Source organism: Urocitellus parryii, chromosome 3 (genome assembly GCF_045843805.1).
Source record: "Urocitellus parryii isolate mUroPar1 chromosome 3, mUroPar1.hap1, whole genome shotgun sequence".
Taxonomy (NCBI): Eukaryota; Metazoa; Chordata; class Mammalia; order Rodentia; family Sciuridae; genus Urocitellus; species Urocitellus parryii.
The window spans coordinates 173,064,894-173,081,874 of NC_135533.1; the positions used below are offsets into that span (position 1 = coordinate 173,064,894).

At 36.6% G+C, this 16,981-nt stretch overlaps 1 protein-coding gene across 1 annotated transcript in view; it reads right to left on the reverse strand.

Annotated features, from left to right (window-relative positions):
* The window catches only part of Erc2 (ELKS/RAB6-interacting/CAST family member 2), an 808,331-nt gene that overhangs the window by 375,833 nt on the left and 415,517 nt on the right, over positions 1–16,981 (reverse strand). Inside the window, exons 12-13 of the mRNA XM_077796473.1 lie at positions 14,197–14,390; positions 8,772–8,783 (exon numbers count right to left, since the gene is read on the reverse strand). Coding sequence (XP_077652599.1) covers positions 8,772–8,783; positions 14,197–14,390 — 206 coding nt within the window. The remainder of the gene's footprint in view (positions 1–8,771; positions 8,784–14,196; positions 14,391–16,981) is intronic.

Genomic DNA, 16,981 nt, shown 5'->3' on the forward strand with positions numbered 1-16,981 from the left:
TGAAAAATACACTGTCTTTGCAGAGTTAATGCAAGAAGAGGCATCTTACAAAACCACTGATGGAACTAGAAATGGTCAGATTCTGTAGAGGGCAAGTGGCAAAATCTAGCAAAATTAGAAGCATGCTGTCCTACTCATTCCACATCTAGGAATTTATCCTAAACATACATTCATACACATATGAAATTAAGTCTATTCATAAGTATTAATTATAGCACTCTATGTGAGAAGAAAGGACCTCGAACAATTTAAAAAATCGTCAGGAGGAGACTGATACAATGGAGTATTGTGCAGAGGTAAAAAGAAATGGAAAATTTTTGTGTACAAATATGGAAAGATCTCAAAGATAGTTTGTTAAAGGTGGAAAAAAATCCAAGGTGCACAGCACTGTATATTACATGATATCATTTGTATGAACATAATATTAAAAACTATCAATCTTTTCTGATCTCATGATACTGCTTGTGGGAATGATCTTAGTCACACCACAGGCCTGGCACAGAGAAAGCATTCAATTACTACTTGGTGAAATTGAATAAGGCAAAGAAGAAAGGAAATAAATGGATGAAGGAACACAGTTGGATATGTAGCCTCTAATCATGTAGCCTCTAATTCAATGTAGCCTCTAAATAGGCTCCAAATATGTAGCCTCTAATTCAAATCAATCTTTTTAAAAAAATATTTATTTTTTAGGTGTAGATGGACACAAAACAATACCTTTATTTTTATGTGGTGCTGAGGATCGAACCCGGATCCCGCTCGTGCGAGGCGAGTACTCTACCGCTGAGCCACAATCCCAGCCCCTCAAATCAATCTTTTTATATATGAATATAGACAGCTAAATCCTGGCTACATATTTCCAGAAAAATCTAAAATGTGTCCTTATATAATACAAACAAGTATGAGTTTACATATTTATATATAAAAATTATTTTTCAATATGCATGAGTTTTCTATGTTTACTTATTCACATTCCTAAGAGAAAAAACAGCATTCGGCAAAATGATATTGTTTCCAATCTTTCTGTCAGAAAAAAGAAATCTTTCTATGGCTTGGGGGTGGGTGGGTCTAAAGGTTTTATTCTAGTCCCTCAGATTTTTGCAACTAAGAAAACAACGAAGGCTGCCTTAACAGGTTCATCTCCCGCTTCTCTTGTGTATCATTCTCCACTCTCCCCTGTTACTCTTTCATGAAAAGCTTTAGCACAGCCATAATCATGACAACCACAACCAGTTCCACTTAGTGAACATCTACTAAGCACTAGACTGTGCTCCAGTGTGTATCCTGAGTGTGCATCCTGGCCACAAGCCCATATGGAATAAGCTATAAAATAGCTGTATCCATCTTACAGACACAGAAAATGGCTTAAAGACATGTCTCAGGTGCTATGGCAATGATGATGCTGTTTTTCAGAATGCAGTTTATTTACTTTTCTACATTTAACAGTCTTAACAACAGGTAACAGCTCAAATAACCTGAATTAGGAGTGAAATATTATCATAAAGTAAAAACAGGTCTGGGAGAAACAACATGCATGAAATTCAAGAGCAGAGCTTCTTTATCTGCTCAGGAATCCCTAAAGAGCCCCTACTTTGTGTACTTGGGTGGTGCAAGAGCACCCACACTCAACAGAGTGATAGGACATCTATCTGCCAATTACTCAGTGAGTGTTTCTCACCAAGGTCCATTCACCACAGGTTATCAGAAGATCCTCTGGCTATTCATTATTATAACCAACTCATTCCCTCCACAGTAATTATCTTTGAGCAACATATCATGCTGTCCTTGGAACCATCAAACTGACATATGATTAAATAGCAGAGAGGTCTGAAGTTAAATTTAAAACCACTCTCTTACACTTCAACTCACACATCACATCAAGATCTATTCAGCCACAGGAAGATTCCAGTTGCCCAACACCAAAGGCCAATGGACAACTCTGCTGTTACTAAATGTTCCCATTTGAAAAAGGTGGTGGCTGTTTTCATAAAACAGGAATTTTCCCAGGACCTGAAGTAAAAGTTTGCAAATCAATTCTCTGTATAAAATTCTACTTGCACCCAACATTAAAATATTCATGACTGTGTCTTCATAATTATAGATGGGGTCTTACAAGAAACAGCGCATTTCTTGAAAATACTGTGAGAATCAGACTTTGTACCATTTATTGGAGAAAATGTTATAAAGTGCAAATTATTGTACATACAGTTCTGTAGACACTCTAAAGAGCAATGCTTATATTAACAATATTAACAATCTAAAAAATGCTGAAAGCTAAAAAAAAATAAATATGACTCTCACCACTCTTGTACTGAAAAAAAGAAAGTCACACAGACTTTTCAAGGGGAAATTTATTTCTATTTCCAAGCCTCGTTTATAGTTCCCACAATTCAAATTTTGATACAAGAATAATTCTATAGAATTTATGCAAACTTTATAGCAGGAGCTATAAAGTTTTTTTGAAAAGATAACTTTTTCCTTATTCTTTAATAAAAACAAATGAACCCATGCAAAAATTTGCCAATTTCAGCCAATTTTTATTTTTGACATTTAGTCAGTTTAATATTGTAGCTCAGAGGTCAGGGTTGAAGCTCAGTGGTAGAGTGCTTGCCTAGCATGCATGAGGCACTGATTCGATCCCCAGCACCACATAAAAATAAAAATAAATAAAATAAAGATATTGTGTCCATCTGTAACTAAAAAATTATATATATATATATATATAGATATAGATATAGATATAGATAGATATAAATAAATTGTGGTTAAATTTCACACATATAGTACTCATTTGATTTGAAGTAAAATGAAAGAGTGGTACATATTAAAATCATCAGAATCCCCATAATGAAAATTTCCAGAATCTTTGTTAGATATAAGAATAGTATATTTACTTCAGAGACAGATGCACTTTATCCACTCACTTTTCAATTGGCTCACCCTAAAACATTGTTTTCACAAAAATATGACATTATGCAGTGTGGAAATTCCAAGCACCTTCACCCAATATGGAAGAAAGTCTCGGTCACTAGATTTCCCTACAACCTGAGCTAGTCTTATGGGTAATGAAGTGATAGAATTCACATTTCATAAGAAAAGCCATATAAAGGAAATAAGATATTATTTTTCTAAAAAGTGATTTATAATAATACTGAGAAACTATTTTTTTTAAATTCCTTTTCCCTTCTAAACATTTACAGAAAAGGTTAACATATCTTGAGAGATTTACTATTTGCTGATATTCATCCATATGGTAGTACCAACTGAAAGCCAAGAGGAGTGGAAGAACTCAGACAAGTTTTTGGGGGGTGGGAGGTGGAAACCAGATGGATGAATAACTCTACCAATTTTGGTATCTCTTATTGGTGGTCCAGGACTTATCAGGCCTACCTGGGATGACCTCTTGATTTTGCTGATGTTGTTGCAATGGATTTGCAAGTTGAGAATGGCTTTACTCATCTCCAAGAAACCTCAGAAACACTGTGCAAAAAAACATTTCATGTGCAATGCCTTTGTGTTCCTTTGGTCTTCCCCATTTCTGAGGGTACAGAAAGATCAGCAGAGCAGCAGCTCAAGCAAAATCAAAAGGAAAAACAATACGAAGCATAAAGCCCTCCTTCTATAAATCAGAGCTGTCTCAGCAAAACATTAGCCATGGCAAGTTCCACCCAGGCCAGGATTGGAAAGGTACAAGCACCCACCCCTGGCTCCGCCTCAAAGGTTCAAAACCAATTCTAAATATAGACCCGACTTCATGTTTGCAGGGGCTGTAAATCAGGGAAAACAACTTTTTTTCCATCCCCAATAAAATATCTGCACCCAAAGCAAAATCAGCCAATTTCTGGCTTTCTACCAGTTTTGCTTGGGCATAAAATTTTCTGACACTTCACCAGAAATGTCAGCATTAGTATAAGGCAGCTTTAAAGAGGGAAATGGTTTTTTGACCTGAGGATAACCCCTTTCACCCTAACAAGAAAGCTGGGGAAAAACCACACCTGAAACCCAGTTTTTCCAGTTATTAGTATAAACAGGACAAATTTTTTTTTTTTTTTAGTGGTCAAATCCTTCCTTATAGGAAATGTTGGTCTTTGAATTGGCAAGGGGAAGGGTCATATCTGTTTTCCTGCCATATCCCCAACACTGAGTACAGACCCTTCCACAAAGAAGGATTTCAATGAACAATATAGGAAGAAGGGGAAAAGGAAGAAGGAAACAGGAGGGTAGGGGTGATGAGAATAGTTCAGACAGAGGTCTGTTCCCCTCTTTTGTGTGTGGGGAGTTATTTCACTTGAACTTTCAAGCTGCAGCCTGACAGAAAAGCAATCATCTTTTCTTTGGGCTTCCTGTCTGATGCTAGGTTTTCTAGCCATTGCTGTCAATTCAAGCCTCCAGAAAGAGCCCACCAGCAACTTTCTCTGGGAACTGAGAATAAGGAAGAAATAAAAGGTAGAAAGTGAGAGGAAAAAGCTAGAAAAAGTTGTTTCGTTTATCAGTCATCTATTTATCAACATTCAAGAGCAAAACTGGCATCTTTAGAATAGGGCATGACATGCTGCACAGAGATCAGGCCAGCAGACTGAGGGATGGCCGAGAAGGAGAGATAACACCTGACCCTTGAGAGGCAGGATCTGTACAAGAAAAACCAGGGTAATAGAGAATCTCAGAATGAAGGCAAAGGTTGGTTGCACAGCAGGCAGGATGGTTATTCCCCAAATGCTTCATGGAATATAGTCTATGAACCATATTTGTAAAACTGCAGGTTGAACAAAACAGCACAGATTCTTTATTGCAGGTCTTCTCAGAGCTTTTATTGTGTAATCACACCAGGAGTGGCATAAAAACTAATATGTAAAGCAGAAAGATTGTCTTTGGGGGAGCTCTCCTCACACACACACACACACACACACACACACACACACACACAGATACACACACAGTTTGTTTACTTACTAGCTGTATTAACCTGAGAAAAATATCCAACTTTCATGAACTCCAGTTTCCTCTTGTCTAATAAAAACTCAGTTGTTATGAGAAGTGAATACTATGTAAAATGTGATCAGTTTAGCGCTGGCACTTAGTTAATATACCATTTCCTCTTATGCTAAAAACATAACCAGAGATTATTCACAATGATTGCACATTATCATGTTCATTTGAGGCAACAGGTTAAATTATGTTGGAATGATCTGAACCTTGACTTAATCGCTATAGATCATCCAACTGGATCTGGTAAGTACATTTTACCACACTATATAAAATATATTATTGCTATAGCTGCTGCTCCTGTTATTATTATTATCATCATCATGTATTATGAATATAAAATGAAAAACGTCATATGTAGCATTTCTTACATGATTATGGTTTGGTCAGTTTTTTATCAGCTATTTTTTGGAAATGTCAAGTCAGTGTGTAATACCCAGCCTCTCACACAGTAGGAACTCACTATGTATGTGTGGAGGAAATGGGGCAAACAATTGACCCTACCAAATTGCAGGACAGTAAGAGGATGCTCTGGACAAGGTGTTTTTCATTATTTCCTTGGGCAACGGGCCTCTGAGGTCTGGGAGGAGTGACTTCATCTTTTCCTCAAAGAATGAGGGATTGAGAGCACAGTGTTCAACTTTGGGGAAACATCACAAAGAGTTTATTTTCGTAGAAGTGTTTGAAGTGACTCTGTAACAATGAGCTCACGCCTGCTGCCAGGCGCCAGCCATCAGCGTGAGCCTGCTTGCAGGGAAATGCATGAGGCCCATCACCAACCACCCCCTGGGCCCCCACCCATCAGACATGTGATGCACATGTGCGGGGTGGATCCCAGAGGATTTGCCCCAAACAGGGCTCCTTCCTCTCCAAGAAGGGACACTGAGGCCCAAACAAGGAAATGGCTGACCCAAGATCCAGAGTAAACTGGAGGATGGGAGAGCCTGGGAGAGGCCCAAGCCTTCTGGTTTTGTTTGGTTGATTCTCTGGCAGGATTTTGAACTGAATCCCAGAGGATATTTGTTCTTTAAAAAAAAAAAAAAACAAAAACCTCAATTCCTGCATTCATTTATGGAGATAACCTCATCTGTCATAAGTCACATGCTAATCTCACAAAGAGTTCCTAGAAGTGAGCAAGCTTCACATCAACCCTCTCCCAGATTGCAATGCAGTGATCCTGTTAAACCTCTCCAGCTTCTCACTGTTCTGTGTATAAAGAGATTCTTGACAGAAATGGAATTTACTGAAGTGCAGACTTGAGCAGGTTTAGAATATGATATTTGCATTTTACCAAACCCAATACTTAATATCTGTCCACCTGAATTTAAGAAAGAGAGTACACACAGAGTTTGAAAAGGAAATGAGATCACCTAAGAAAGCTCTTGGAATGAAGAACTTCCCATGGAGCCCACAGCGCATTAAAAAAAGCCCCAGAGTTTTCAAAGTTTAAAACCTCAGATTAGGAGGTGGGAACATGCAGGGCAGGTCACAAATTTCTATTGATGAGAAAGATCACACAAGACTTTTCTATAATCCCTGATATTTTTATATACATATACACATATATATGTATGCATATATGTATATGTATATATGTGTCTCAACTGTAAGGCATACAAAGAAAGCATATGGGCCAGAGATCCTGGATGCACTCAAGTCAGTTGTTACGTTTCACTTTATTTTAACTGGTAAAACTGGAAGTGCTTAGGGGGAAAAAAAATGTATAGTTAACTGTGGAAACTTGTCAAAGTTCAAGAAAGCTTCCAAAATTCTACAGACTTTTTGTTTCCAGCAGGACAGGGCTGCCCAATTCCTCTTACAATAAAAATATAACTAGAGATTATTCACAATGATTGCATATTTTCTCTATTATGTTCATTTGAGGCAACAGGTTAAATTATGTTGGAATGATCTGAACCTTGACTTAACCCCTATAGATCATCCAGCTGGATCTGGCAAGTATATTTTACCAAACCCATTCAGCACACCCAGCCCTTTTACCCAGAGAACCATTGGTTACACAGAACCCCTACCAGCCTACCCCTGAACTGTACCTTCTGAAAGCCAGAACTTATGTTCATTCACCATAAAATAGGAGAAAACTAAGTACCACCAGCAAAGTTACTGGTGCATAAGAAACACAGCAGAACATCAATAAAAAACTGAAGGACCAGGTAGGGGGCCTGAGGTATGAGATCAAAAGAGGTACCCGGTCTAAAGGATTTCAATATTGTGAGGTACAGGTTAGCAGCAGCAAAATGAAGGCAAAGGAGAAAGAAAAATAAATAAATAAAAAACAAGGAGAAAGCTTAAAGCTTTACTAAATGAGTGGATCCAGAACTTGAAGCAAAGGTTTGGATATCATGTGCCCAAGCCTCCTAACTACCTTCCATTATGATGTCTGGATTTCTGCACCAGATTCGGTCTGTTCCAGAAGACATTAGGTTTTTGGTGGGAGTAATTCTGTAGAGCTATGCTTCTAATCTCTAATTAAACCTTTCCTGGTGAAACATTTGAGAGTAGAGTTTCCTTCTGCATGGTGGAGTTCAGGCAGTTCCTGTGGAGTATGCAACACAGTATGTAGGAACAGTGGAGAAAAAGTCAAGAACTGTGAGCCACCATGATTGGGAGCCTGTGATGGGACAAAATTGGTCTTTGAGCAGGAGTCCTTGTTTTGAAATTATTTGCTGCTGAAGTAAATGCACTGGTTGGTAGCTTAGGGGATAAGACAGAATAAAAGATACAGACCCTGCATCAAGAGGAGGAAAAAAATATACTGTACCTCTCAAAAAGAGCAACTTTTTCAGAGTAGTCAATAGACTACAAATTTAAGCTTTCTTTTTCCTATGATTCCTACACTCTTCCACTGAGCTACACCCCAAACCTAAGACTTTCTTTTTTTGAAGCCTATAAATAGCTCTAAATCATACAATGAACATCTATTAATAAACTCATTAATTGAATGATGAAGAAATCATTAACTATTATTGTGTGCTATCAGAAAATGAAGTCTTCCTGGAATTAAGGAAAAGGAAATTATTGCATTGAGCCTTTTATATTAGAGAAATCAAATCTGGGATGCATTTTCAAGCAAAATATCCATTTCACTTCTTAATATCGGGGTACACACATCATCAACAATGAATCTAGTTTGAAATTTGGTTCCATATGCTATGTCCTAGGTAATTAAAGTATATCTTCTGGCTAATAAAAATGAAGTTAAAAAGTTAAAACCAAAACAACGACAGGAAATAACATGTGTGTACAATATGTTACTAACACACTGATAATTTTTTAAAGTGACTTTTAAAAAGTATTATAAATCTTTCAAATCACAGTGATTTATTTAGCAAAAAGTCTGAATGGTTTGCACTATTAAATTTAGCTTTTAAGTTGCTGTGTCATGGAGGGATCTTTTGTTCCCCCAGGTTAAATTTAGCATCTTGCATTTTGTTTTTCCACAGATTCACACTGTGTCGTCATGCAGATTTCCAAACTGTTCAGGAGGCATGCGTTGGGGAATTATCACAATGGTTTTCTTATTTTATAATCCAGGAATCAAATTTATCAAATAATCCAACAGTGATTTATTTCCTCCTTATTCTTTGCTTTTCCCACCTATACAGCCTTCTCATAAAATAAACCTCCCCGAGGCATGGGATGGAAATGGGAAAAAAAATGTGGTGGCCAGAGGAAAACCATTTCAGAAATGTGTTGTTAAACAAGTGCAAGCAATAAATTGAGCTTAGGAGGGAAAGGCAGTTAGGAGAAAAACTGAAAGTACTGACCTGAAAGTCAAGCTGATTGGAGCAAGGGTGAAAGCAGCAATTTGGAGGATAAGCAGAAAGGAAAAGGGATAGCAAAAGAGAATAAAAGGAAGGAAACATATTAGTTTTAAACATACAGCCAACAGATGTCATATTAGCAGGTTTTATAACCAAACAAAGGACAATAAAGCAACTTTTATTGGATATCACCCCCCAGAAGCCCTGGGCACAAACTGTAAGCTCTTCTATTAACTATCATACTTAAGAAACTGGTACCTGCTCTTCTAAGTACAATAATAGCAAGCACTGATACCAACCAGAGGTGGTATCAGCATACTTTCTGAAGGGCTAGAGAAAGTTCCTATCTGTGTGAATATAAACTTTTATTATTTCATAAACAGAAATGGTTAATTACTAAGGTGTTAGAACTGGTGGTAAGTAAGCACTAAACTGAGAGGAATTTTTATTTGAACCAGTACGTTGAATGGTTATATACTATGAAATATTTTTCCTTCATCTCTGAAAAACCAAAAGGAGCTGAGCAGTTAGGCTTTTAGTTCAAAGATTTCCTGCCTAGATGTTCACAGAGTATTCTACCTAGCAATGATTAAAGGCTTTGTGAGGAGGCCTGCTGGTGGGGTACCACCTGCCCGTCAGCCTAAGTTCCAAACTAAGAGTAATATTTCTCAGTTGTGAAATGGGGTTCTGACTTCATCACTGAGAATATCCAGATACTTAATTTATATGCACAAAAATGTCTAATATGTCCCTCTAATCAATCAAAACAGTAGTCTCTAATGACAAACAAAAATTAAAAGAAAAAATGTCACAATCATCTTCCAGGCTCCCTCAGGAACATAGTGAATATTTCTCGTTAATCTATAATATACCCTTTGCCAAAACACAGTGGATAAACACTTTACCAGCTATCTGCTCAGTGGAACCTCACCATTCCACACTGTTTATAAGTAATTTTAAGCATTTCACATAGGAAGGAAAAACAATAAATCTTTAGGATAAAGTCTATGCTAGAACATTTCAAGTGAAAACAGTATTTGACTAGAATGATAAAAATCAAAGCTAAAATTCAATATTAAACACATGTGAAAGTGATGATTTGATAATCCCTCATATCTGAGATCTCTCTACAAAGTGTTTTGTGATCATAAATGTACAGTTGATCAAAAATGAGTTAGGTCATGGTGGAGACTTCAGCAATACTGGGCCCAGCTGTCATTTCAAATCCTTCAGATCAGAGGTAATTAGGCTAAGGTCCATGGCCAATTTAGGGAATCCTAAACTAAAATATCAAGCACACATTTAAGAGTTAGCTGCCTTTCCCAAAGATTCCTAGTTTTCATCAAATTCTCAAAAGCATCCATGACATTCATGGTCCTCCCCAAAAGGTCGTCAGAGATAGTATACAGCCATCTGCCACTTGATTTAAAGAAATTCCTTCAACTACATTAATGAGCATAAGTAGAAATTACTCAGCAAGAAGAGTGTATATCAAAACAAAAAGAACTCTATCAAGTTTCTTCCATGTGCTATGGAACTTTCAGAACACATTATCATACTTTAGAAATAATAACAAAGTTTAAGTTTATGTTTTGAAAAGAGTTCTAAAAGGCATCAAGGAAATTATGTCAGCACATTATTGAGCAAATCAGAAGGAAAAATAATAATTTCTCTTTCAACCTTAGATAAGGTTCTGTTAGGCACCTAAAATCATTTATCAATGTCCAAATGTCTGGCGGCATTAGTACTCCATCCAGATAATTAAGTGGTACCCTGTTTTCCAGTCTGATGGTATGTCTTAGGAGAAGAAGCCCTTGGGACCCTGTCACTGCAGGGAGGAATGTGACAGAGGACTCAATTTGGGCATTCCCCATCTTCTAGTCAAACACAGACAAAATCCCCTAACAGATTTAAGATAATTACATGAAAAGTAACCTGACTGATCCTTTCCCATGGGTGGGATGCAAGAAATCCAGTGGCAGTAGGTCTTGTTTGACAGACTCTATTAACTTCTCTCTTTCCCCTAAGGCACCACAGGATTAATTCTGAAACTTTAAATAGAACTCAGAGACCTTGATGGGCACTGATACAGAAGCGCCACATATTTCAGTGTCTCTAAGGTTTAATTAGCTACATGGTTATGATTCTGGCATTGGTGATGAAACAAAACATCAGACTGCTTTTGACCAACTCTCAGGGATATACTCAAGGTCCTCTACCTTCACAGCCTCTAGTCAAAGGCAGAAGCTTCCCAACTGGGCTGTCAGAATCAAGTGCAAGAGTTTACAGGCAGAAGTGCATATAGGAACCACACTAGAGCAGTGTGCACCTTAAAAAGAAGATCTTTAATGATTGATGAAAAATATCATTTGAACAGAATTTAAGAGGTAAATGCCAGCCATATGCTTTTAGGAACATGTCCATTGTGAGATGATTAGCAGAATAAAAACAAACAAACTGCCCTCAGAGAGAAGCAGGCCAGTATTATTTGAGTTATTCCTAATCCTGTACCTCTTGTTGTATGTGACTGAAGTTTTGTCATATTTTAGAATACAAGTTGCTTTTTAAAAGGCCCTTTCACTCTGGTAGATCACATTATAAGCCAGAGACCAAAAATTTATTTCAAGTTCAATATTTTGGTTTTCAAAATAACAAACATAATTGTAAGCCCTTCTCTCAATGACTCCAAAATGGAGATCTATGTCATATTTCTAAGAAATCTTTAGTTCCCAACATTATGAGGTATGAATTTTGTACTTTAAGACAGCAAATGTAGAAACAACTGCCTGACAACTCAAGGAAGATGTTTTAGTCAATACACATGTAGCCCAGCAGATCATGCTTCAGAAAGGCAGGCCAAAGCTTGGTCCTCCTAGATCTCCACCCCCGCCTCCCTAGGGGCCTGTGCTAGAGCTGGGACTCAGACATTTCCCAGACTATGTTCTGCTGCTGGACCCAAGACACGGGCAGGCAGAGACCTGGGACAGAGTCAAGTCCCACCACACGTTTTATGAATTACAGAGCCTGGGAGGCATCAGCTTTAAGGAGAGGCAAAGACAGAGATAAAGAAAATGTGCAGAAAGTACATAAAGATAAATGCTTGTAAAATCACTGCCGCTTTAATGCATTCCATATTGAAGAAATAAAACTGTGAATATTCTTGAAGATTTAATGGCAATAGTGTCTAGCTAAGACCTGTTTGCCCAAATAGACAATTAAGGTATTTATATGTAAATGTTTATAGTAGTTAAATCCTTATTTTCAATTACAGTACTGGGGAGCTGGTTTAATAAAGAAAAATGCCTTCTAAACATGGGGCACATCACTTTCCTTCATGAAAACTAAAAAAGAAGAGGCAGATCTCTTGTGGTTGCCCTGCAATGCCTGCTCAGGAAGGGCTCTCAGTAGGTTGCTTGGCACTACTGGACTCGTTTCTCCATTTTGGCCCATTGGTGGAAGGGATTGTTCTCAGTATCTCCTCTGTTGTTCCTGGGTTCAAATCCCGACTTTGAACCTTACAGGTTCTGCAATCTTTAAGAAAGTTACTTAATCTGTATATGTCATAATTTCTCATCTATAAAATGGAGATCGTGATAGTTTCTGTATTATGGGTAAGATTAAATGTATACCATATTGCAGCTTAAGTGCTTAGCAGACTATCTGGCTCACTAAGCATAAAATATACTGACACTATCATTATGATTATAATTGCTTTTTAAAATACTATTGGTATTACTATCTAGGATATCTGCCATAGGGCTCACTGCTTCTCAGAGCAGTGGACAAGAAGTCAGTCCAGAAACATAATGTTATAACTATAATGTTATAGTTTCTCATCTTTCTGACCATGGGACCAATCTCCAGAAGGTCACTCAACTTTTTGAGGTCTTTGTTTTCTCACCAATAAAAAAGACACAGACATAACTTCCCTGTGATCTCATGGTAGCTGTTTTAGAAAAACTGTGGCCCTGAAATATAATTTCAAAATAGTCATGTAGATAGATATATCTAAAATCAACAGTGTCCCCAGCTTTTTAAGAATCAGTAGACTGGCAGAACATTCCCACATTTTAAAATTAAAACAGAATCCTTAAGAACTTTATTTGTATGGTGGCCTCAGGATGAAAGAGGTTCTTGCCTTCCTTACTAAGATTGGTCACACTGAACCAAAATTATCTGATCATCATTAAACTTAGGCTAAGGGTATTGAAAGAAATTATTAAATAATTTAATATTTGAAAAAGTTGTTGAAATTTTATTGCAAATAGCCTATACATTAAGTACAGAGCCACTTAATACTAAATATTTTTTAGCATTCAACTGTTAATAATAATGATATAAACATCATTTCATCCTCTTACATGGGGACTAGGTGCTTGCAAAGCATAACACATCTTAAAAGGCTATTAGAGATTCATTTCCAAAAAGATTCAAGGCCACACAGCTAGCATAAAGCCAACACAAAATATGAACCCTGGTCTTTCTTTTGCTAAAGTCCATCATCTTTCTGCAAGGCCACAAAGAGCTATTTTGCATATATCTTGAAGTCCTTTAGGGCCTCACAAGTGTCTTGATCAGACCTGGCAAACATTCACTGATTTATTCAAACTTTGTTGATCTCTTCCATATGGACTGAATCTAAGAAAGACAAATTCTGCCTTATTGCTGAACCAATGAAAAATCCTTAGAGGTTATGGAGTTACGTAAGATTATTCAGAAAGTTCTTCCCATATATGAAATATAGGAAAAAGCATTGATAGGAAGCTTATTTTTAGAGATCCAACTACACATGAATATAATATGGATATGATTTATCTGAAAATCTAAATACTCTGGAACCCTGATACAACCCTCCTTGTGTTCAGACAAAATTTGCTATCATGTAGGCCCTATTCAAGCATATTTATTTTCCAAGTGCTATAAGATCTTCTCAAAAGATAAATCTCAAGGATGAAATTGTTGTAATGTGCCAAAAGACATCCAAAAGATATCAGCTCCCTTCCCTTCCTCCTATCTTGAGTGAAGAATTCCCAACTGTATTCTTCCATATTCTTTTGCTCAAGACAAACCATACACCACAAATGTTCATCTTTAATGGGAAAGAACAGAGGTTTCAGGTAGTCAAATTTTTATGTACACTGCTGGCACAAATGCTAGAACAGACAAACATCACTCAAGAAAAGCAACCACTATTTCTTTAAACACTGAAGAATTACATAATCCTTCAAAAGATAAGTCAATTACTTTCTTGGTATCCCATAGAAACAACATTATCTCTTATCATGCCATATTCCTCGTATATAACATGTTTCCAACTTGTAATCCGAGCGTGCAAATGTGCCTTCTAAATCTAACCACAACCTGAAATGGACAACCAAGTCGTCAGTGCTCACTCAGCACTGACAGTTCACATGTCTGTAAAACTTACCTCTCAAGTTCTGCGATCTTCTTGTCCTTGTCATTCTTTTCATTTTCCACCTCTTTGAGGATCTCCAGCAACCGGTCCACTTCGGCTTGGGCCTTGCCACACTCATCACGGTAGTAAGATGCCTCTTTATCAAGCTGTTTTAGTCGGTCTGCAAACTCAGGGTTCATCCTGGAGTCATCTTCAATATTATGTGCCTTCAACATTACATTTTTAAAGAATGTAGTTAAGACAACAATTTGTAACAGTAGATATTGTAGCCACCAATGGCCCAGAAATTAACTTTAGAGACAAAATAACCAACAAGAGTTATGGGTATTCTGTCAGTAAGAAGGCAAAATGAGAATATCACACATTTCCAGTTACCTTAGAAAATGTTGATTTAAAATTATGTTAGTTTCTTATAGGGAATTCCTTTCTTTATTGATATTTTGATCCATTAAAAGGTGCTACTTTGGGCTTTTCTTTCCAGTAAAAGTGGGGCATAGGTGGGTTTAGAGACTCTGGTGTCTTCATTACTGCTCATTTGGCAAGCAGAACCAAGACAATTCAATTTCTCCCATTTCCAATGCAGAGAACTTAAGCAGCACATATTAAACATATTAAGTTGTTTTCCAAGATCCATCAAGGGCCTATGTAGAGCCAGGTAACATAGAAGAGACTGGCTGACTGATCTTTGAGCATGTCGCCCTACTGAGAAATCTCAGCAGAAGATGTAGTTTGGAAGGAAGACTCAGATGTGAGGGAAGGGCTTTCCAGCCAACAGTCATACCCATAAATTCTTGTTCCTTGAATAAACTTAACCTAAACATGAGGAAGATGAGAGCTAATTCATGAACAAGCACACAGACAAGAATCTGCAAACACATGCATGGGTGGGTGGTAGCTTTACACATAAGAACACACACGGGCAACAACAGAGCAATAACACTGCAGAATAATTTGCAGCCAAAGTATTTGTGATCTTCTGTGTGTGAATGCATTGTGGCTTTTTTTTTCCCAAAATAAACTTTTGGCTGAAATATTCAAAGACAGATGGAAATAACACTGCACTGCAATGTTTTGCCTACCCCTTGTTTCCCATTATTCCTAATTGACTTCTTCAAAGAGCAGGCAGGGAAAAAACAAGTAGTTTAACAACAGTGCACATTCAACATAGAAAGTTCAGAGGAGTCATATCTGTATGGATCTCCAAAATCCACATATGAAGCAATAAAATATTAATTTATTAAGATTTCAGTTGTTCTGCTGTTTTGCTACATAGAGCAGATGTTCATTGGACTTTACTGCACGTTTTCTTTTGTTTAATTTCAGGGAAAAAACAAGGCAAGCAAGCTACAGCTATTGTGGGGTCCAATGAATCATGCATGTTAGAAAAATTAATACTAATACTACTATTAGAGGGTTGACAGTCTTTGCAATGATTCAGTAGAAAAAATTCAAAAATTAGTATAAATAAAATAAATTTCATACTTATGACAAAATAATCATTTTAAAATAATAATTTTGCATGTAACATATTATTTAAGCATGAGGATAAAAGGGGAATAATTTGCTTTCATGTTCTTTCATCTAAGATTTCCTTATTTAAGAAATAAACTCAACTTCAAAGAACTTGGGAAAAAATATCAATTCAACATACTATCAGGTACCAATTAACTCCTTTTTACCAACATATCTCCGAAGACATTTATTTTTATTTAGTACTCACTCAGGATTTCATTATAGTAGATTATTAAACTTTTTCATTATAATTTAAATAGTCTGAAAGAGAAATCTGAGCTAATAGACCTTCAGGATTTTATTCATCAAAAAATTTTATTTTAAATTGAAGTAATAGATATTCAAATTCCCTAATCTCCATTTTTAAAATGTAGGTATTCTGTTTTTAAAATAAAAGTAACTACTCCACACACCTACTTCTATTTGTGAAAAATAAAAATCAACTCATTAATTCTGTGACAGAAAAACATTAAAAATATGCAGTTTTTAAAAAACTAAGAAGTAAAATCTTCACATTAGCCTCTTTCATTTTTATCCTGTTACCATTATTCTACAGCAGCTAAAAACCTTCTCCTGAGATTTCTTAAACTATCCAAACCAAGGACATTGAGATCTTTAAAAAGCATTAATTAATTAATGAGCAAGTAGAAGCATTCAAAACAAATGAATAAACATATTTTGATTGCCTGTTTCTGTCTAGAGTCAAAATTTCTTTCCCAATTCTGATTTTTAAAGATTCACAATGAGCTAGCAGTTAACAACTGTGGTTTATCTGGATTGTCTTTATTCTTTGATTATCATCATTAATTGGAATAAGTGGGTACCGGATTACTAGTTGAGACCTAGATTCTAAATCTAACACTGTGTCTAATGTCTATGGCAAATAAATTAACCTTTCTAAAGACAGTAAAAACTACAAAATAAGGAACATGGGGAAGGTATTATTCATTTGCATTTTTATCATTATTATAATATGCATCCCAGAAACAGCTAAGTGAATAGGTTTATTGAATTTTCATCACCAAAATACTATGGGCTTCTTTAAAAAGCTTCCCTGATAGGTTTTCAAAGAAAGCACAGCCTGCCAGCTACTAGTGTAGGTATGTAAGCACAAGTCTTTTTCTTAAATCCTTGAGGAGGATACCCCCATGCCAGTTTTCAACCCTGAGTGGAATTAGATGGGTTCACAGTCTTTTCAACTCGGTAAGTAGGTATGGTTAAAGGACTCATGGGATGTTGAGAGATACAGAAAGCTGGGGTGGGGTGGGGGTATACTAGACTATAG